The 22,477-nt window shown below is 46.7% G+C and overlaps 1 protein-coding gene across 1 annotated transcript in view; it reads left to right on the forward strand.

The window, feature by feature from the left end:
* MGAT5B (alpha-1,6-mannosylglycoprotein 6-beta-N-acetylglucosaminyltransferase B) overlaps positions 1-22,477 on the forward strand; it is a 178,288-nt gene that overhangs the window by 69,782 nt on the left and 86,029 nt on the right. The window contains exon 4 of the mRNA XM_054047560.1: positions 20,297-20,409. Within this exon, the coding sequence (XP_053903535.1) occupies positions 20,297-20,409 (113 nt within the window). The remainder of the gene's footprint in view (positions 1-20,296; positions 20,410-22,477) is intronic.

Below are 22,477 nucleotides of genomic sequence, written 5' to 3' on the forward strand. Positions count from 1 at the left end.
CTGTCCCTGTATTTATATTTACATGTCTATATGCAGATTTATGAGGAAGGATGGTCTGGTGGTTAGGGCCCTAACCTGGGACGTGGGCAACTGGGGTTCAAGTCCTTGTTCTGCTGCAGAGTTCCTATGTGATCTTGGGTAAGTCACTTAGTCTTTCTCTGCCTCAGTTTCCCATCTGTAAAATGGGAGGTGGCTGGCAGTCTAGGTACCTAAGACAAGAAACCGATAGAAGGCAGCTCTACCCAACCTTGATGTTGGAAACAGGAGATGAAGATAATACACACATCTGTGTTATCGAGGGCATAGAAGCACTATGTTAAGGTTGCTTAATATCTCCTGTTTAAAAAAAACTTTTCTGACAGTTATTTTGGTGGAAAAAAGTAGTATATGATCATGTAATTAAAGCCTGTACCATAATGCATGCACACAAGGGGGATCTAATGAAAGTTGCATGGATAACCTTAAGTCTGGCATTTCCTGACTTTTTAGCTCTTGGCTTAAGCAACCTAAGTAATGTTGTTTTTAATGTTTTTTAAAAATGTAGTTTATATTTATATATAATGGAAAGTGTTGTGTAACCACCTGCACTCCCTGTCCTCTATACACACGTGTCAACAGTAATCCACTGTAGGGGTATTCATGAATATTCATGACAGCATATGTGGTAGACTCGCTCACCATTGATGATTTTCTTGGCTAATAGCTGGTGAATAGAACCAGTAACTTCAGATGACTTTCATATCTCCATCTCAGCGGCTTCACAACCAGCAGAAGAAATTAATAGTATTTTGGCAAACTGGCAGCCTGATGATGTAGTATAGAAATATCACATTTCAACTCGGATATTTCTTGTATTTAGAGCCTCTTGGGAAAGTGCATACAAAACGTTAAGAGGATCACTTCAAATGGCTTTTGAACAATCACAGTTCCCTTAGAAAGACTGGTGGCCTTTTGTTGACCTATGATGGTCATATTTAAGACCCACAATACATAGGTATCAGATTTCAAGATTTTAAGTTTAAAAGGGCAGTTGAGTGGTTGAAATCTGATGACCTTTTGGTGACCTCTGTTGGAAAGATCCTAATGGATGGGTGCTCATATATACCATGATAACGTTTCAAGATGGCCACTGATACTTTGTGGTGGTGTCAGAGAAAGATTGGAATGCCCTTACTGTTCAGACACTTGAGGATCAGTATTCTCTCTTGCATTTTGATAAGGTCTAAATGGAATGTTTTGATTTTTTTGTTTCAAATTTATTTTTTATTATATAGAAAGTGTAAAAAGGTTTAAAAATTCTAAATAGAAACGAAACACTTTGAGTTTATTGAAATGGAATGTTTTGATTGACCTTAAACGAGACATTTTTTAAAATGTCGTTGTGCGTGAAATTTTGGATTTTTTTTTTTTTAATTTCATTCTGATTTGAATGTCAGAGTTTCCTGCAGAACAGAAATTCTGAGTTTCGACCAGCTCTGTTATATATGTTTAGAATATATGCTTCCCTGGCCAGTCATATTCCTTACCGGTCTGATGTTCTTTTACCCATCATCGTTTGCCTTTGCACCTCTTGACAGGGCTACTGTCTAATGTCCATGAGCAATGCATCCTCAGGCTACGCGCACAGGGCATGTCTAGTTGTGTTCCCTTTGGTGCGTATTTGTTGTTGTGTTGCCTTTATGTTTTCCCATGGGCATTTCACTGCCTCAGAACCATTTATGAGACTGGAATAATGGAAGATCTGACCTTCTCCTACTGTTTGGGTTCCTGGATGGTGGAAAACCAGAGCCTGTATTGTAACGGCTTCATGTATGTGTCCATAGGGATTTCAAATGGACCAGGAAAATAAACCCAAATACAAATAGAAACAAAGATCTGAAGCATTACAGCAAATCTGAATGCAAACACAGAAATATAATCTAGAAATACAAGTACGGAACCATCACAAATAAAACATTTAACTGAAGCACAAATACTTAATCCCACAGGCACCCCTAGCACACTGAGGCCGTGTGATAACATATCACACACAATAGCCTGCACAGGGGAAGCAGGCCAGCTAGAATTACTCAGTGCAGTCACATCCCAGTATACCTGGGGCCCACGTAATTCCCTCATTTCTATTATTGTCGGTTCTTTGAATCCAAATTGTTGACTTCAGGCTGAGCACATGGGTCAAACTGTCCTTCTGGAAATGAATCCTGTATTACTGTAAGCTTACTGCCTTAAGGATTTTTTTTAAAGCTCTCTCTTTGTTTTGGGTCTCTGTGTTCCCCCTGGGAAGAATCATAGAATTATAGACTCTAAGGTCAGAAGGGACCATTATGATCGTCTAGTCTGACCTCCTGCACAACGCAGGCCACAGAATCTCACCCACCCACTCCTGTATCAAACTCCTAACCTGTGTCTGAGCTATTGAAGTCCTCAAATCGTGGTTTAAAGACTTCAAGGTGCAGAGAGTCTAAGAGGTCTGTCCCTAGTAAGTCCTGCTGGTCTGAAGCAGCTGCACAGTCTGCCGGCAGCACAGGGGTTAAATACAATCAGAATTACAAAACTTTGTGCCAGTCTCAGCTCTGCAACTGCTTCAGGTCCCCTGACTTGGTTGCCCTGAGCGGACCTGATGATCCAGAGAAATGGGAAAGTCCCTCTCCCCCCACATTCTAGTCAAATGTATTTCCTACTGGTTAGGGAAGGGAAACAGGAGCTAGGACTCCTGGGTTCTATTAATGGCTCTGCTTCAGCTTTAAAAAATCTTCCGTATTTCTGAGACACCTGTCGCCTTTGTACCGAAGTCGTGTGTTTCTGAATACCTCCTTCCCTCTCTCTCAGAGGTCTTGCAGGGCTTGATGTTTGTGCAGAAATCTGAGATCCTCCCATGAAGGTTCAACAGAAGCACAAAGTATTATTCTCATTACAAGGCACAGTGGTTTTGGAATGGCTCATTGTCTGCTATACATTTGTCTCACTGAGGAGTATCTTGTAACCTGTCAGTGGAGCCCTGCGTGGGACTAATATAGACCCTGCTGTGGGACCGGGATCCCACAGGACCCGCTGCCATAATAGCAGGAGTAGCTGGGAGCAAAATTTAAAATAGCCCCAGGCAGGCTCATCTGTTTGGCTTTTCTCAATTGTCCCCTTTCTATGCTGAGTCAGATAGTACTATCGCGGTGGGTAAGGGAGAGCAGTTTGCTTGGAGTCCTCATAATCAACCCGTTTTCAGTCTGAGATTCCCAACTCTGCTCTCTTCAGAGATGCCCCTTTCTTTCCTGACTGCACTTCTCCATTCCGTTCAGGCCTCCGCAACTTTCCCCAAGCAGCGGTGTCCACATTAGTATTTGTCTTTGAAATGCTTGAGGATGGCTTTGAAAGGGGAATGTGGACCTGCTACACATGCCGGGATTTTTAATTCCCTTCGTTTATCCTTCCCAACACATCATCCATGGAAAGAGTAGGTGGTACCTCTGGGATTAGCTGTACTGAGTGCTTAGCCAGTGGGCGAGGAAGTGCAGCCCTATCATTTCTATAGGCATGTTTTGATGGGCAAGTTTTCTTTGTTCAAACACAGCCCAGCTCAGCACCCTGCAAACTTCCTGGTGCACTTAGATTAATCTGTCTTTCAGTACTTCTATAGTAACAAAGCACCTCACAAGCTTTAATTTATTTACCCTCACCACACTCCTGTGATGCAGAGAAGTGCTATTAGCCCCATTTTACAGATAGTGTCTCTGTGCCTCGGTTTCCCTAAGTGACTTGCCTGGGAAGTCTGTGGCAGAGCTGGGACTTGAACCCTGTCTCCCAAGACATGGCTAGTGCTGTAACCACTAGGCAGTCCTTCCTCTCTAGCCTGCTGCTTGTCCCTGTGAGCGCCACTGACTGATCTTTCATGTGTCAGTTGAAGATTATGCAATTAAGTTGTGTTAATTTCAAAGGGCTTTTTTTTTTTTTTTTTTTTTTAGCATTTCTGGTTAATGATACTGACACATCAATTTCTCACCCCATGCTGTAAAACTGGAACAGCAGCAACACACAATCTCACTGTATCAGCATTGCTTTTTACAATGTGCTCAGCTACTTGAAACCAGAACCCAATTCAAATTTATAGAGCACCTTCATGGAGAAGAATGAGAATGGGACCTCCAGATGCTTTATGGAATATCTGTATAACCAATCACTTCACAGACACCCCACTGAAATGCAGCTACCTCTAAAGTGGCTACATGCCAGCAGTCCTCATCTAGCCACACTGCACAACCAGGGTTTCTTGAACAGGAAGACTGGCTTTTCCAGAAGAAACTGCAAGGGGAATTTAAGTAAACAGAATGTAATTAATTACCTGCACTGGAATTCTGCTAGGACATCAAGTGCACAGCTCTACTCTGTTGAAAAATACCATGGGATCTTTAATGGCTGTCACAGGTACAGGGCTAGCTGCGTCTCTGTCCCCTTTCTGGTCTCTCAGTGCACCACCTCAGGAGTTTGGCTTCTATACTGTACCTTGTGAAACTCTGTGTCCATCTAAGTCTCCTTCCATCTTTTATGGCTGTCTTTATTTTCCCTTGCTGACCCCCCCCCCTCCCCCCAAAAAAAGTGTGTGTCTGTGTGTGTCAGAGAAGGAGTTGTTGGTTTATTATGAACCTTTTATCTCTCTAAGTCAGCATGCTGGCCAGCTGCAGAAAAATCAATACCCTTGTTAATTGAATGCAACCCTTGTAAATCATCAGAGGGAAGCAAAATTAAAACTACTTATGGAAGCATCCTGGAGAGCTTATTTACTGGGCGAGGGAAATATTAGCTTGCATTGGAAATTATATCCAGCCTTGTGAGCCACACGGAGGGTGGGGACTCCTTGGAAGTGACAGAGATGAGGTCAAGATGGTTGATTGCCTGGTAGTGCTGAACCATCACCTCTGGATGTGGCGCATATGGGGACATCACTGTTTGGTGCCCTCCCCCCTATGCATGGCCCGAGCAAGATACCATTTGCTAATGACGATTCAGCTTGAGGCTTAATTACTGCCAGAGTTCAGTTAATTTCCTCACGCTTTAAGCATTCGTTTCTGTAATAGTTACATGACTCCAGATTCCCCTTGTAATTAAAGTCTTACAAAATGACACTTAGTGGGTGACATTCCTGCATCCAGTTGCCTGCCAGCTTGGCTCTATTAATTTCTAAATTGTTGCCATTGATAGTCTGGCTTTAGATACAATGCTGCCAGACGTTACATCTTCCCCGATATGTGGCTTAGCCTTGATCATCATTTCCAGCTACCTCAGGGACTTGTTTCTGCACCGGGATAAAGGCAGTGTGAAAAAGCATTATAGAGCAGGACTCGGGAGTGGGTTCTGTTCAGGGCTCTGGCCCTAAATTGGAGTGTGACCCGAGCGTATCCCTCTATGTCTCGGCTACACCCAAGTTTACCTCCCTATGGTATTATGTGGATTCCTTGATGGTTGCAAAGTGCTTGGTGATCCTCCGATGAAGGGGCTGGTGAGTCAGAACTGCTATATTCTACTCCAGGCTCTGGCACTAGCTTGATATATGACTGGGATGTGCCAACCACTGCCTCGGTTTCCCCATCTGTAATTCACATGGGGTCATTTGATGGTTTCATGTGGTTCATTTAATGGCTGTAAAGCGCATAGTGATCCCCAAATGAAAAGGGGCTGCGTAAAGTACCATGTTAAGTGAAGCTTGTCTTAAGTGACTGCTGGAAGGTCTGACAAAAATTGCTCAAAGATAAAGGTGGAGAAGAATTGTACTCAAGGTCTTCCAATGGAGGCGGAGCAGAATTGTGCTCAGTTGGTGGCAGGAATCCTTTAGCTGCTGTCTTAAGACATGATGTTGGCTAGGAAGTGTGGGCTGTGGCCCACGTTTTGTGGTGGTGTTATTCTGGTAACCCCACTTTGCTCTTTGGTAAACTTCTCTTTGGTTTTAACGCACACAGTCCAGGGTCTGCATTAGCGTAACAGCAAAAATAAATAAATGTATCAATAAATAAATCACTTGATGTCCAAAGCCAGACACTAGAAAATGCAGCAGTGAATGTTCTCCCAGCCTGTCTCTTTCCTGCCCTGTTCCCCGGGGTCTATAGACTCATTCTGTCAAGAGGAAGAAAGAAAACACATATGTGGCTCAGGTTACACGGGAGCCAGTCATTTCCCTTCAGCTCCCACTGTCACTTCTTCTCCAGCAGAAACTCTGCCCGGAGTTAGCTAGATAGCGCTTAAGACAACCTAGTTAGGGGAAATACTGCATCAGAATTCTAGCATCTGGAATTCCACTTACCCACCCAGGGGCAGGGGTTGGAAAAAAGGAGACAAAGCTGAGGAGATCCCTGGCCTCTGGGCTGCGAGATTTTCCCTGGGTATGGTTGGTAAATTGCTCTCTCATTCAAGGAGGGAAGGGAAAGGTGATAGCCCATGTCTCAGCCTCCTTGTTCCCGCTGACTACTGGGTACTAAGGGTCGAATCACACTGTGGCCCTTGGGCAGGCACCATTACTTATTTCATTCCCATTTTACCTAGAGAGACTGAAGGGCTGTGACAAGCATGGGTATTTATATGATCACTAATCATTTGCGTTACAGTAGCACTGACAGGCCCGCAACCAAGATCAGAACCTCACTGCTCTGGGCACTGCCCATACTCATCATAAGAGAAGGTCCCTACCCGGAGGAGCTCAGAGTCTAAATAGACAAGACAGGCAAAGGCTGGAAGGAGAAACAGGCACCGAGAGGGGAAGGGAACAGTCCAAGGTCACGTAGCAAGTTAACAGCAGAGTCAGGAATAGAATTCAGGTCTCTCAAGTCCCAGTCTAATGCCCTAGACATTAGACCAGGCTGCCTTGCCTCTAAAGTACCCGTCATTCTGGTATCTGGGCTTTACTTGCTCTCAGCTTGTTGAATTAGTATCATTCATCCACCCATGCCTGGGCTCCCCTTATTCCCATCGTTGCTGCACTACCCAGCCTTCCCCCTCATCCCCTCCAATTCAGTTTGCTCAGACTAATTCCTTAATAGTCCTCCCTTGCTGGCTATATTTTTGTTTGCTTTCAGCCCTATGTGTCAGTGCGCCGGGAGCCCATTTATCACAAGGCTGCATGAATTAGGCTTCTCTACACATTAGCATTCCGTGGCAAAGCGCCGATTCTGGCCCTTTGGAGCCAGGGCTTGTCACATTTTCTCAGATAATTTACAAACGAACACCTCTGAGCCACCTTCCAGTGCAGAACTGTTGTTGGCAAACTAAGCTGGGCGAGGAACTCTCCTCCTCTAGGCCTGGCCCTGAGCAGAAACCCCACTGGGCTGGGGAGGTTTGAACTGCAGCCAGCGGATCTGGAGAGCACCAGCTAAATGGGGGCAAAAGTCAGATAAGGGGAATAGAAAGCACTGGGGTGATGGGATACCAGTGTCCTGAGTATCCTCTCCCACTATAACTCCTTTGAGTGCAGTGGTGTCACTTCTGATTTACACCAGTGTGAGAGGAGGCTCCGGCACCAATGAATCCTCAGTCAGCTCTAAGATGCCTCTGATTTAAGACCACTTGAGAGTGGCAGCCCCACTGGATGTCTGAGCATCATCACATGGCTAACAGACTGGAGACCAGTGCTGGACTCTTATTAGTGAAATGTCCAGTTTGGAGGGGAGGCAGAAGAAAGCCACAGGAATGTCTCAAAGCTGCCAGCGGAGGCAGAGATAATGCCTTGCAGTGCAGTTAGCAAATAATCATGCAAACCACATTAAAATGTACCGTGTGGAAGACAGAGAGCGGTGCATCCCCAGGCTAGGGAGCTATTGATCATAGCAACCCAGGAGATAGTTTAGGGAGGGGATAATTCTCTGCCTTCCTCCCATATGTATAAATCAGTGCTGTTTCCATCTGGAATCTCTTCCCTCTGCCCTGAATTCCCCCTCCCCCGGTTTGTCACATGGGCAGATCCAGTCCCATGGGTTCCAGCCACCGGATTCCACGTGTATATAAAATATGTAACTGGCAAAGGAAGCTGAAGTCCGAGTGAAGTAGAAGCAAATCAATGGAGGCAGGAGAGATTCTCCTAGCTAAGGGTCACTGTACAAACTGAACAGTGCACTGGAGTTAATCATGGGATCCTGCAGACTGCTTTCTTTCCATGGGGAAGACTTGCTCCCAGGTCAGCCCCAAAGCCAGGAGCTCTCAGGACCCCACTCTTACAGTCTCAGGGGACAGAGTAATTTGCTCTGATTGATTCTCCACCTCCTAGCTGGGGTCCCTGGAGTAAGATCAGGCATATGTGCCGTGGCCATTAACCCTCCCACTGCCTGCCAGAGGACGAGTTCCTTATGGCCCAGCCACAGCAACTTATACAAAAAGTAGCCCAGTTGCTTAGTTGAAAAACAGTTTCAAAGAACACGTGTTTAGCGCTGACGATGATTAGCCACATACAAAGCACAGAGTATAGAGACATATACATAGTGTAATGTATGCAGTGTAGGTAGGTAGGAAATATTGAGATTTTAACTCCTGCAGTATTGGAGATAAGCAAATAACTCCTAGCAATTCATTTTGGCCTTGATCCCGCAACTGATTCTATATAGAGCCCCGAGGCTGCATGGAGCCCCTCTGGGGTCAAAGGATTGACACATGTATCCAAGGCCCCAATCCTTACAGACTAACACACTGTGAGTACCCCATCCGAGTGACTGATCTTGACTCATATACATGTGTGTAATGCTCATGGGCGTAAATCCCATAAAAGTAAGTGGAGCACTGCCTCAGACTCGGGGGGTCTGTCCCCACAGTCCATTGCAGGATCAGGGCGTTAGTCTATGAATTTAGCCTCAGCCTGGTCATGAATTATTTTATGATTTTCTTAAACTGATTTGAAAAATAGTTGAGTGTGGATTGTCAGTAAATTTCTTTTGCTGTGTGGAATGTTCTTTGCAGATGTTTGATATGAGAGATGGTCCAAAAATGAGTCAACATTTTATGGACATTTCCCCATCAAAATTTCAAAATGTTTTGACCATTTAGATGGAAAACTCAAGTTTCAACTGTGCTGGGGCTCAATCCTGCAAACACACTCACGTGAGTAACGTTACTCAGAGGAGTCGTCTCATTAACGTAACCGGGACTACGTCTGTGAGTAAAGTGACTCTTGGAATTGTATACTGTAGCAGCTGCTTGATTAGTTCTGATTGGATATACACGTCACATGACACTGTTTCTTTCCCCTGTTTGGCTGAGCGTAACTCTTAGTATCAAAAATGTTCAAAAATGACTCAGTGCCTGTCATCTAATATTTGCTGAAAACGAGCTGTTTCAATGAACATTTCTGTCATGGGACACGTTCGCTAGAATGTTTGCAGAAAGTGAGTATGGAAGGAGCGCAAACACAGCCAGAGCTAATTTAGTTCTTTATTCAAGCAGATGTTCATGGAGACAAGATTGAGCTGTTCACCTCAATAGGATAGGATGAAGCTTATTGCAGAATACAGAGCTACTGAAACACGTATTTGAAACATACTCTGCTTTATAATATTTTTGTGTGAAATTGATTTGATGAAGCCGATGGGAATAATTATATTGACCTCCTCGATAAAAGGTTTTGAGATCTAAAGATGAAAGGCACAATGTAAGAGTTGGGTATTATTATTATTTATTATTATTTCTATGGAACATAATAATGCTTATAACTTATATAGCCTTTTTCATCTATGGTTCTTAAAGCACTTGGCAAAGATGAGTGAGCATCATTATCCTTGTTTTATGGTGGGAGGGAAACTGAGTCACGGAGAGGCAAGGTGACTAGGGAACACTCACAGTGCAAACAGGTGGCAAAGTGGAGAATGAAATGTAGGTCGCCTGACTCCCAGTCTAGTGCCCCATGTACTGGTTCACTCTACTTGTCCCTATTTGAGGTGGTAGTGTAGTGTAGTGTAGTGTACTGGCTCGAGCAGAGGCCTAGGGGTCAAGACTTCTTGGTTCTAGTCCCAGCTCTGCTACTTTGAGTTGCCGTATGACTTTGTACCTGTAATATAACTGCTCTGTGCCTTGGTTTCCCCATCTTTGAAAAAGCAGATACTAACACACACCTTTGTGAAGAGAAATTTGAGATCTTTTGGTGAATGTTGCTACACAACTGTTAATATCATCAGATACCTTCTAAGACAATGTCCTGTCTTGGAAATACCGACATTACTTCCATGTGTGTTGATCTCACTAAAATCATTGCTTACAACAGTTAATAGCTAAACGTACAAGATGAGGAAGCAAGTATGTTTAGGGTTTGTATTATCAAGACAACACACAAATAGAAACATTCATCTTTTCATAATGCTCATTTTATAAGAGGCAATAAATATGCAGTACCTTGCAAAGGGATAAATGTGCTATAACTAAACAGGTGCTGCAAAGTCAGAGGCATGAGACAAAGCAAGGGGAACCAAATTAATGCCTTCAAAAAGTAAAGGAACAATCGACCTCAAGCTACATTATCCCGAAAATGATCTGCCAGTGGGGAAAGATATATTTTCATAGGAGTTTTTGAAACAAGATAAATACTGTATATGGTGTTTTATAAACTACATTGTGATCTGAATCTTAATCAAACACAAGGAAATATAAATCTAAAAATAATAAAGGTAAAATCAATGTGGATGGTTAGAAGTAAAAGTACTATATTTGCAGTAGTAAACGTTTTTAAGGTCCCAGGGAAAAATTCATTCTAGAAAACCTACAGTAATTTACTCTAGTTTCACTCGCTGGCAAATCCCCAGCACAGTTTGGTAGGATTTATATCTTCACTACAGAAGCATTTTTTTAAAAAGCTCATTGCCCACTGGTGTTCTGGGAAGCAGGTTATCCCTTTGGCTGTGCTGGTGTAGGAAATATTTAGAATCCGGCTATGCCATCAAAAGTAGAGGTGAGCAATTCTTTTTCGGCCAATAGCAAATTCTCTGAAAAATGCAGTTTCATTTTTTTAAAAAGTCAGAATGGTTCATTTTAACATTTTCTAAATGAATTTTTTTGACATTTTGTTTAGAAACAGATAATTTTATTTTGAAATGTTGAATTGACCTAAACAAATTTTTTTCAGTTTTTTGTTTCGTCAAGAAAAACTGAACAAATTCAATTTGAAACAAAACAAAACAAATTTTTTTGTGGTTTCTTTTTTGTTTCATCATTGAACCGGAAAATCAATTATTTGCTCAGAGTGCTCAGCGGAGATCGAGGTCCCATTGTTCTAGGCTAGGGGTGGGCAAACTATGGCTCGGGGGCCTCATCCAGCCCTTCAGACATTTTAATCCAGCCCTCGAGCTCCCGCCGGGGAGCAGGGTCTGGGACTTACCCTGCTCCAGCGCTCCAGTTGGGGAGCGGGGTCAGGGGCTTGCCCTGCTCCACGCGTACTGTGGCTCCGCACAGCTCCTGGAAGCAGCGGCATGTTCCCCCTCCAGCTCCTACACATAGGAGAAGCCAAGGAGCTCCGCACACTGCCCCCACCCCAAGTGCCGCCCCTGCAGCTCCCATTGACCAGGAACCACGGCCAATGGGAGCTGCAGGGGCAGCGCCTGCAGATGGGGCAGCATGCAGAGCTGCCTGGCTGCGCTTCCGCATAGGAGTCGGGGACATGCTGCTGCTTCTGAGAGCTGCTTGAGGTAAGCACTTCCTGGAGCCTGCACCCCGACCCCCTCCCACGCCCCAACCCCCTGCCCTAGCCCTGATTCCCCTCCTGCCCTCCGAACCCCTTGGTCCCAGCCTGGAGCCCCCTCCTGCACCCCAGAGCCCACACCCCCAGCCCCACCCCAGAGCCCGCACCCCCAGCCAGAGTCCTCACGCCCCTCCCCCCATCACCCCAACCCCCTGCCCCAGCCCAGAGCCCCTTCCCACACACTGAACTCCTCATTTCTGGACCCACCACAGAGTCTGCACCCTGAGCCGGAGCCCTCACCCCCTCCCACACCCCAACCCCCAGTTTCGTGAGCATTCATGGCCCACCATACAATTTCCATACCCAGATGTGGCCCTTGGGCCAAAAAGTTTGCCCACCCCTGTTCTAGGCCCTTAACATACAAAGATTAGGGTAGAGTCCTGGTTGTCACTTGCACTGCTGGTCTACCTGCATAAATGGCTGCTCTTAGTAGAAATGAGAATTAAGAGAACCCTCCGTGCTCCAAAGAGCTTCCAGTCTAAGGCCCCAATCCTGGAAAATCTGGGCCAATTAATACCAGTCATGAAATTATACAGCCTTTTAAAAATTCTAGCCACAGTTTTTGATGTAGGTTCTGATCCTGTAATAATGCAATAATGTAATGCAGCCTGACCCCTGAACCTGTATGGAGTCTGACAGATGTCAACGACCCCCTGCAGTAGTCAGTTCCATAGATTAATGACATTCGATAATAGGTGAAAGCACTTAAAACAGAGTTTAAGTGATATTTAAGTGGTGTGTAGGCTTCGTGCTAACCCTCTGTACGGGGTGAATTTCACCCTTGGCGAATAGTTCTTAAACTCCTTCACTTCTTTAGTAGTGAATAATAGTATTTAAATATTCCCTATCCTACTCTGCTATCATCTCTATGCGGTTCCCAGTTTAAATATTTTATTTTCTAGTCCTCTTGCCCAAGTTGTAAATCATTTTAATGATAGTTTTAGTAATTTATTCTTAACCTTTCTTGCCATCTGTTTAATAGCTTAAATCAAAGTGTTTCTAAACTGCATGCTGGATGCAAATTCAGGAACTTGGATGAAATATCTTGATGTAATAAATGGTTGTTTTGTATCAACTTGTGTCTGAACCAGTGTGGCAAAATAGCACATGTAACTGGCACAAGATTTTGGTTTATTTGGTTTAAAGTAACATTTTCAACCATTGTTCATTGCTTTAATATGTGGCAAAACTCCAAGAATCATGATGGACATTCTTCAGCTCCAAAATAGTTAAAGTGAGGAGAGTATTCTTGATCCTAGTCACTTCAGTTTACATTTCCTTAGCAGGTTTCATGGACAGCTTTGCAGTACAACAAAAGAGAAATGTTTAAAGAGAAATGAAAGCATTGTTTGAGGGTGATAATCAAACATACATTTTACATCCAAGATCTCTGACTTCAGTTCTTTTTGTTAAAGGAACAACTGCGGGGTAGTAGAGTTAGTCAAACTATTGGGCATGAATACTGGCCTAGCTCCTCAGATGGTGTAAACCACAGCACCACTGGAGTTATGGGATTTACACCTGGTGGGAATCTGACTCATTATTATAGTACTTTCCTGGTTAGCGATTCATTTGGGAGCTGATCCTGATTTCATTTGAAGGTATTTGTCAACCCCGTATCTCAGGTCTGGCTGAACTGTGCTCATCACAAGAGATGAGATGGAGGACAAAGGTGACTTTAATCCTTTGGGTATGTCCTCAGTGCACACTAAGCCCTGGTCTTGTGGGCTTGGTGTTTCCAAGTCTGGGTTTGAGCATCCACACTGCATTGTAAACCTGGGTTTACAGTTGCCAGACCCAGGTCTCATAGCCATGCTAATGTGTCTATACTGCACCATGCAGACCTTCTGTCTGAGGTTTGTGGCTTGAGCTGCATTCACACTGCAAAATGAAAGGGTTTGGATCCAAGTCCTAGCTGGATTCAGGCTATGACCCATCATCCTAGCAGGGTCCTAGGACCCAGATCCTGAGTACTTGCTGACCGGTGTTAGACTGATTTGTGTGGACTAGGGTTGCCAGGTGACCAAGAACATCTGATTGAAAAGGGACCCTGGTGGCTCCAGTCAGCACCACTGACCAGGCCATTAAAAGTCTGGTTGGCGGGACTGGCAGGCTCCCTACCTGGCTCCACACGGTTCCCAGGAAGGGGGACGTGTCCCCTGCTCCTAGGCCTAGGAGTGGCCGGGGGGTTCCGTGTGCTACCCCCACCCCGAGCGCCACCACTGCAGCTCCCATTGGCCAGGAACCGCAGCCAATAGGAGCTGCAGGTGCAGTGCCTGCGGCTGAAGGCAGCATGCAGAGACTCCTGGCTGCGCCTCTGTCTAGGCGCCGAGGGACATGTTGCCCTTCTCGGGAGCTGCCTGAGGTAAGCACCACCCAGAGCCTGAACTCCGCACCGCCTCCAGCACCCCAACCCCCTGCCCCAGCCCTAAGCCCCCTCCCACACCTCAAACCCCTCATCCCATGCTCCACCCCAGAGCCCACACCCCCAGCCGGAGCCCGCACCCTCACTCCCTGCCCCAGCTTGGAGTCTGCACCCCAAACCTTCTCCTGTGCCCCAATCTCCTGCCCCAGCCCTGAGCCCCCTCCTGCACCCAAACTCCCTCCTGTGGTCTGCACCCCACATCCCCTCCCACACTCTGAACCCCTCGGCCCCAGCTTGGAGCCCCCCTCTTGCACTTCAAACCCCTCATCCCCAGCCCCACAACAGAGCCCTCACCCCCCTGCACCCCAACCCCCTGTCCCAGACCAAAGCCCCCTCCTACACCCTCTACCCTTCATTTCTGATCCCACCCTAGAGCCCTCATCCCCAGCCCAGAGCCCATACTCTCTCCCACACTCCAACCCCCTACCTCACCCCAGAGCCCCCTCCCGCACCCCAACCCCCTGCCCCAGCCCAGAGCCCCCTCCCACACCCTGAACCCCTCATTTCTGGCCCCACCCTGGAGCCTGCATTCCCAGCTGGAGCCCTCACCCCCTCCTGCACCTCAACCCCTTACCCGAGCCTGGTGAAAATGAGCGAATAAATGAGGGTGGGGGAGAGCGAATGACAGAGGGGGGATGGAGTGAGTGGGGGGCAGGGCCTCGGAGAAGGGGGCAGGGCAGGGGCGGGGCCTCGGGAAGGGAGCAGGGCAAGGGTGTTCAGTTTTGTGCAATTAGAAAGTTGGCAACCCTAGTGTGGACAGAAGCAGGGCTTGGACTCAAACATGATTCAGAGCCCGGACTTAGTGTGCAATGTAGACATACACTTTATGGCTCCCTAATTCTGATTGGAGCTGATCAGACCTTAGCTTGTGATAGAGCAGCCAGAGGGATGAGTTAGAGACTGTTTTAATACATCTATTACCTATGGCCTCCAGAGGCCAATCAAGCAGTTGTGAATGGCTGGAGCACAGAATTGCTACATCAATGTCCCACTTCCTTTTTCCATGCTCTTCTTGCCTGAGACTGTGAGGGGTTTACATGGGGGGAGTTCTCAGGTGGATAGATCCATATGGGCCTTAGTGCACCTGAGGACTGGGCCCATTATTCATAAGTAACTGCTGAATTCTTGGAGTGACCTACTACTTGTTTGCAAGCTGTTACTTTCAACTGTTCACCACCAGTGGTGTGTAGCTGGTTGCCTAGGTCAAATGGGAAAAATTATGAAAGGTCTAGAAAACATGACCTCACAGGGAAAGCCAGGGAAAAAATGGGTTTGTTTAATACGGAGAAGAGAAGACTGAGGGGGGACATGGTAACCATTAGGGTTACCATCCATCCGTATTTCCCCAGACATGTCCGGCTTTTGTGTCTTTAAATAGCCGTCCAGGAGGAATTGGTAACAAGGTTAAAAGGTCTGGGATTTTTACCCCTCCCTCCCTTCCATGCAGAGTGCGGCGTGGTGATTGGGCGGCTGGGCCTGATTGAGCCGCTCCCATTGGCCTCCAGCAGCCAGAGCCCCTCCCCTGCTCCCCCCCTGCTGCTTGCAGCCCAACAGCATGTTTTGCCTACACGTGGAGCCAGCATCTGACCGGCATGGGCATAGTAAGAGGAGTCCCGGGGGGCAGTCAGGGAGCAGGGGGAGGGTTGGATAGGCCTGTCTGGGGTGGGGGTGTGAATATGGGGTAGGGGGGAGGCGGGTTATATTCTCTTGTGGTACCCGAGCTCCAGCAATATCCAGGGCCAGGGGCCATGCTCCAGCAATATTTGGAGTTGGGTCTCTCCCCCAGCCCTGCCTGGAGCAGGCCCTGGCCTCCACCTGCCACCCCCCCTCCGTGCATCCTCCCCCGCGGGTCCCCCCCGTCTCTGGCTGAAAGAAAGCAGCGCACCCCTCTCCCCTGCCTGCTTGTGCACATTCCTACCCTGCTCCAGGCAGCAACTGCTGTCTGCTGCCCCTGAGTCCTAGTGCTCCCCATCCACTAATGGCAAGGCAGGCTGCCCTTCCCCTGCCCTTCCACCCTCTCCAATGCCCCAAACCCCTCAGCCCCAGCCCTCATCCCCCTGCACCCTAATCCTCTGCCCTAGCCCTGAGCCCCCTCCTGCATCATGAACCCCTCATCCTCAGACCCACAGCCCTCACCCCTGCACCCTCTCCTATCCCCAAACTCCGTCCCAAACCCCCTCCCCCTTCCCACACACACCCTCCTGCCCTCAAATTCCCTCCCAAAGCCTGCACCCCCTCCCTTTGCACCGCCTCCCACCCCCAAACTCCATCCCAGAGCCTGCACCCCTCACCCCCTCCTGCACACCCACCCTCTGCCCCAGCCCAGAGCCTGCACCCAGCACCCAAACTCTATCCCAGAGCCTGCACCCTGCACCCCTCCTGCACCCTAATCCCCAGCCCAGGACCTGCACCCCAGACCTCCTCCCCCCACCCAACCCCCCTCCCAGAGCCTTAGGCAGGTGTGTGGGGGGGGCGGGTTCTGGGCACCACCAAAATTTCTACAAACCTGCCACCCATGCGGGCAATCAGGGGACAGGTAGGATCCTAGGGGGGCAGTTAGGGTGGGGGGTTCTCAGGAGTGGGCAGTCAGGGGACAAGAAGCAGGGGGAGTTGGGGGTTCTGAGGGGGGAAGTCGGGGTGGGAAGTGGGAGAGAGTGGATGGGGACAGGGCTAGGGTGGGGCTAGGGCGGGTCTCCCCCCCCCCCCAGTGTCCTCTTTTTTGATTGTGGAAATATGGTAATCCTAGTAACCATCTTCAAATATGTAAAAGATTGTTCTAAAGAGGAAGGTGATAAATTGTTCTCCTTAACCACGGAGGACAGGGCAAGACGTAGTGGACTTAAATGGCAGCAAGGGATATTTAGCTTAGACATTAGGAAAACCTTCCTAACTCTCAGGGTGGTTAAGCACTGAACAAATTGCCTAGGGAGGCTGTGGAAACTCTGCCTTTGGAAATTTTTAAGAGCAGGTTAGACAAACACCTGTCAGGGATGGTCTAGATAATACTTAATCCTGCCTCAGTGCAGAGGACTGGACTAGATGACCTATTAACATTCCTTCCAGGTCTACATTTCTATGATTCCCTAGCATGATTTCTGCTCCCTGACTGGATAATGGTTGCAATTTAAGTGTGGGGTATTCAGAAGCCCTCCGAGCTTGCCTAACTCGACCCTTGTCAAGGTCAAGGGGAGTTTTACGTCAATGGCCCCTTGGTGATGCACACCAGCTGAGGCTCTGGCCCCGTGTTCTTTGGGCAGGCAGATGTTGCCAAAACCACGGGAAGAATCTCTTGATTTTAGCATTTAAAACAGCTGGCAGGTATAATTTAGACCCTTGGTTTATCCCAGGGGTAGGCAGCCTATGGCACGCATGCCGAAGGCGGCACGCGAGCTGATTTTCAGTGGCACTCACACTGCCCGGATCCTGATCACTGATCTGGGGGGGCTCTGCATTTTAATTTAATTTTAAATGAAGCTTCTTAAACATTTTAAAAACCTTATTTATTTTACATACAATAGTTTAGTTATTTATTATAGACTTATAGAAAGAGACCGTCTAAAAACGTTAAAACCTATTACTGGCACACAAAACCTTAAATTAGAGTGAATAAATGAAGACTCGGCACACCACTTCTGAAAGGTTGCTGACCCCTGATTTATCCTTTCACAGGGTTGTGACCGCATGGGGGAGGGACAGCCTCTGGATTTTAAATAGGGGTTTTTTGTTGTTTGTTGTTGTTGTTTTGCATGTCAAGATATGTGGTTTCCCCTATGGAAGTGTGAAGGCCCAATATCGATGCTCATAAACCATCCTGGAAGGAAAAATGTGAGTCGTTTGCTGCTAGAGAACAGCCTTAAATCAACAACTGAAGTAGTGTGGGTTCATAAAACTAGTGGGGGTTTTTAGCCTTGACGACAGAGGCACTTTAAATCCTAGCCTTCTGGTTCACTGATCCACTAGAGAACAAATGTAAAACTTTAGTGAGAAGGACCCGAAATCAGGGCATACTTTTGTTCTGTGATAATTCAAGGTTGCCCTTTTGGTTTTACTCACAAGTTATGACATTTTCTTTTTTTTTAACGATCTGCATAGCTGGAGAAAAATCTTATCACCTTGACATTGTGGAAGGGGAAATGATTGACTGTGGTATTCAAGCTCATCAAGATATTATCGTCTGCAGTGGGAACACAGAGCAGAACGTTTGAAATGGAAAGATTGGCCCACGTCACATGTGTCACAAGAGCGACACTTCATAGAGGGTCAGATTCTGTCCTCTTTGCGTGTGTTGCACAAGGTTCATGCACTGCTCTGTTGTTTCCATCCATATAAGGTGCCAAAGCAATGCATTGGGGCCTTAGTGTGAATGAGAATAAGGCCCATTGATTTCCATTGGTGGAGCATGCGTGGTACAGATTGCCGGTCCTGATTCAGCAAACCACTTAAACACATGGTTAAGTTCCATTCAGATCAATGGAATTTAAGCATGGGTTTAAAATGGAGGACATGCTTATGTGCTTTTCTGAATGAAGCCTATCGCAAGTTGGGATGTCAGAATCTGACCCAGGAGGAGCGGGAATAGAGCCTCCCATTGACCACTGGGGTTGTTATAGATTATCCCTCCATTCTCTGGGGCCCAGACACCCCGGTCTGCTGCTCCTCATCAGTTGCTTGAAGGATGAATGCTGCCTGGGGGACTTGCTGTAATTCCTCACTAAGGGGCAGGCACTCTGGGCAGGACTGACCTTTTCCTGCACCTTTCCTCAAAATAGCTTAATCACGTCATTAGCATCTGCTCCATGATTACATGGCAAATTCCACTGGCTGAATTGTAATCAGAACCTCTTCTCATAGGTCACTACACCTGGGTGCCAGTAATTTATTTGTTCAAAGATTAACTGTATTCTGGCAACCATTTAACTCCCCAGCAAAAATGTCATGTCCCTGCTCTTTAATGACACAACACTTCCCAGGGAATGACACAACACTTCCCAGGGAATGCCTTGTGACTGCACCTTCATTCAGGTTACCAGCTGAGCTGTTGGGGGAGGGATGGGACTTGTGGTGGCTAAGGTTTTGTAAAGCTCTCAAGCTGCTTTTAGCACTTGCAAAGCCAATTTGACCCAAGCAGCTGCCCTGTGTATGGTCTATATATTGTAGCCTTTCTTCTCTCTTGCCCTGCTCTGCTCCTTTGCCTCTTTCTCTGAGGGCACGTCTTCACTACCCGCCGGATTGGCAGGTCGCAATCGATCTATCGGGGATCGATTTATCGCCTCTAGTTGTAGATGTGATAAAATCGATCCCCGATCGCTTTGCTGTTGACTCCGGAACTCCACCGCAGCAAGAGGTGGAACCAGAGTCGACGGGGAAGCAGCAGCGGTCGACTCGCTGCCATCCTCACAGCCAGGTAAGTCGACCTAAAATACACAACTTCAACTATGCTATTCGTGTAGCTGAAGTTGCGTATCTTAGGTCGACGCTCCCCCCTCCCCCCCGCCCGTAGTGTAGACCTGGCCTGAGTGTCTCTCTCTGGTTGTGCTCTCCTTCATTTTTCACCTTTTTTTCCTGGATTTGCCCTATCTACATCCTTTTTTACAGCATCCCCTAAGCAGACCACAAGCCCAATGACCTTTAGGAAGGAATTTTGGACACAGGCTGTTTGAGAAAGTTTGAAATTAGGCAAAACAAGTTTCCCCAGCTGACATGAGTATTTGCATTTTGTGTGTGAGTGCATGCGCAGGTGGGCGGGAAATAATGATGTGCCAAATAATATATGGAGATATACCTATCTCATAGAACTGGAAGGGACCTTGAAAGGTCATTGAGTCCAGCACTATGCCTTCACTAGCATGACCAAGTACTGATTTTTGCCACAGATCCCTAAGTAGCCCCCTTAAGGATTGAACTCACAACCCTGGCTTTAGCAGGCCAATGCTCAAACCACTGAGCTATGCCTCCCCACTTCAGTCTAAGCTCTCATGGAAGCAAATGGAATTTGTGAGTGAGCAAGTAATGGAAGGTTTAGTCCATCATTATATCCACCATCAGTGCTGCTCCCATTGGTGACCTATTTTGCCACCTAAGAACAACCGCTATTTAGGCAGAAAGAACTCCTGGCTCTTTCTAACAAGCTTGGACGCCTTACAGGAAGGAATTGTGTTCTCAGGGTTTATTTATTTACTTTGCAGGTTCCAGCCAGCAGCAGGTTTGATGGAGAGGATCCAAGCTATTGCTCAGAATGTCTCTGACATTGCAGTGAAAGTAGATCAGATTCTCCGGAACAGCCTCATGAATGGGAAAGGTAAGAGTGCCCTGATGTTTCTGCCCAGTCACTGATTCTATATGCTGGGCAGGTTCACACCCTCAGGAACTCTTAAGTGCTGTACAGATGTTGTAGAAACAAGCCAACCACAATAGGTTTGGATACGGACCCAGGAATTTGGATGCTGAGCTGAAGTTACCCAAATCACTTGTGTCTGCAAAATTAGGTTGGCTATCTTAGGAAAATGGGCTGTTTGACAAGTTTCCTGCTACTACTTCTGTCTGGCTCAGTGTGAATTTAGTGCTAGTGAAATGCGGGGATTTCCAGAGTAGGAGCGCCATTGGCCAGAGCAATGCTGAATGCACCTATTGCATCATCAATGTGCCTCAACCCTCACCTGGCGAGACCGGAGCTAGGTCTGGAAGAGGTGTTCAGTCTGCATAGTTCAGTTGAGACGTGGGCTATGGGTTTCCAAAGGGAATAGTGACTTTGGGTCTCTCACTTTTTGGAGGCCCAACTTGAAATAACTTTTAAAGGGGCCAGATTTTCAGAAAGCAGAAGCTTTAATGTGTCTCAAAAACTGAGGCACTTATCTATTCAGGAGACACTATCATAGGACCTAATCACGTCAGCCACACTATCAGAGGCTCGTTCACCTGCACATCTACCAATGTGATCTATACCATCATGTGCCAGCAATGCCCCTCTGCCGTGTACATTGGCCAAACCGGACAGTCTCTACGCAAAAGAATAAATGGACACAAATCAGATGTCAAGAATTATAACCTTCAAAAACCAGTCGGAGAGCACTTCAACCTCCCTGGTCACTCAATTACAGACCTAAAAGTCACAATTATTCAACAAAAAAACTTCAAAAACAGACTCCAATGAGAAACTGCAGAACTAGTATTAATTTGCAAACTGGACACAATTAAATTAGGCCTGAATAAAGACTGGCAGTGGATGAGTCATTACACAAACTAAAAACTATTTCCCCATGTTAATTCCTCCCCTACTGTTACTCACACCTTCTTGTCAACTGTGTGAAATGGGCCATCCTGATTATCACTACAAAAGTTTTTTTTCTCTTGCTGATAATAGCCCACCTTAATCAATTAGTATCATTAGAGTTGGTATAGCAACACCCATTTTTTCATGTTCTCTGTGTATATATATATATATCTTCCTAGTGTATTTTCCACTGCATGCATCTGATGAAGTGGGCTTTAGTCCACGAAAGCTTATGCTCAAATAAATTTGTTACTCGCTAAGGTGCCACAAGTACTCCTGTTCTTTCTGCTGATACAGACTAACACGGCTACCACTCTGAAACCTGAGGCACTTTTAAAAATCTTGGCCTTATCTTCTATGCTAGAGGGCAGTAATTGGTGTAGTGGATACCTGTCCAGGGGGGACCGGACTGAGACCCCCAACTCATTTCTCACTTTCTGAACAGCTGCTAGATAGCTCTATCTTGTGTATTTCTCAGATGCCTAGCACAGTTATATGGTGTCAACTGAGCACTGGTTGCTTTCAATTACTAGTGAGCTGGTTCAGAATTAAACTACTGTCTCTCCTAGTACTGATCCTCTGAGCCAACATCTCCTGACCCCAAGTGGAACACTCTGTCTTGTGGGATTTGGGCATAGCTTGATCTGGATCTGGGCCTGGCCAAAAGTAGGAAATGCAGAGGCACAGAAAAAAGGAAAAACATGGAGGAAACGCATCAGAATATTTCAAATCTCCCAAATTATTCACTTTGGTTCCATTCACATTTTGAACCAAAGATCAGTGGTGGTGGTGGTGATGGTGGGGGGTTATTTTATCTGAGATGGTTAGCTCACATCTAGCAAAAATAAGAAAAAATCCATCATTTACTGGGTGCTACAGATGTGGGTGTGGTATCACTCCTCTGACAGCCAATTGGACTCATTGGGTGCCCTTGGATAAGTCATTTAACCTCTCTGTTTCAGTTTTCCCACCTGTACATGGGAATAATAGACTAGGATAGAGCCTAAGAGCAGGGGCGGCTCCAGGCACCAGCGCAGCAAGTGCGTGCCTGGGGCGGCAAGCCGTAGGGGGCGGCGTGCCAGTCACCGTGAGGGTG

This window comes from Malaclemys terrapin, chromosome 13 (genome assembly GCF_027887155.1).
Source record: "Malaclemys terrapin pileata isolate rMalTer1 chromosome 13, rMalTer1.hap1, whole genome shotgun sequence".
In the NCBI taxonomy this organism is placed as follows: domain Eukaryota; kingdom Metazoa; phylum Chordata; order Testudines; family Emydidae; genus Malaclemys; species Malaclemys terrapin.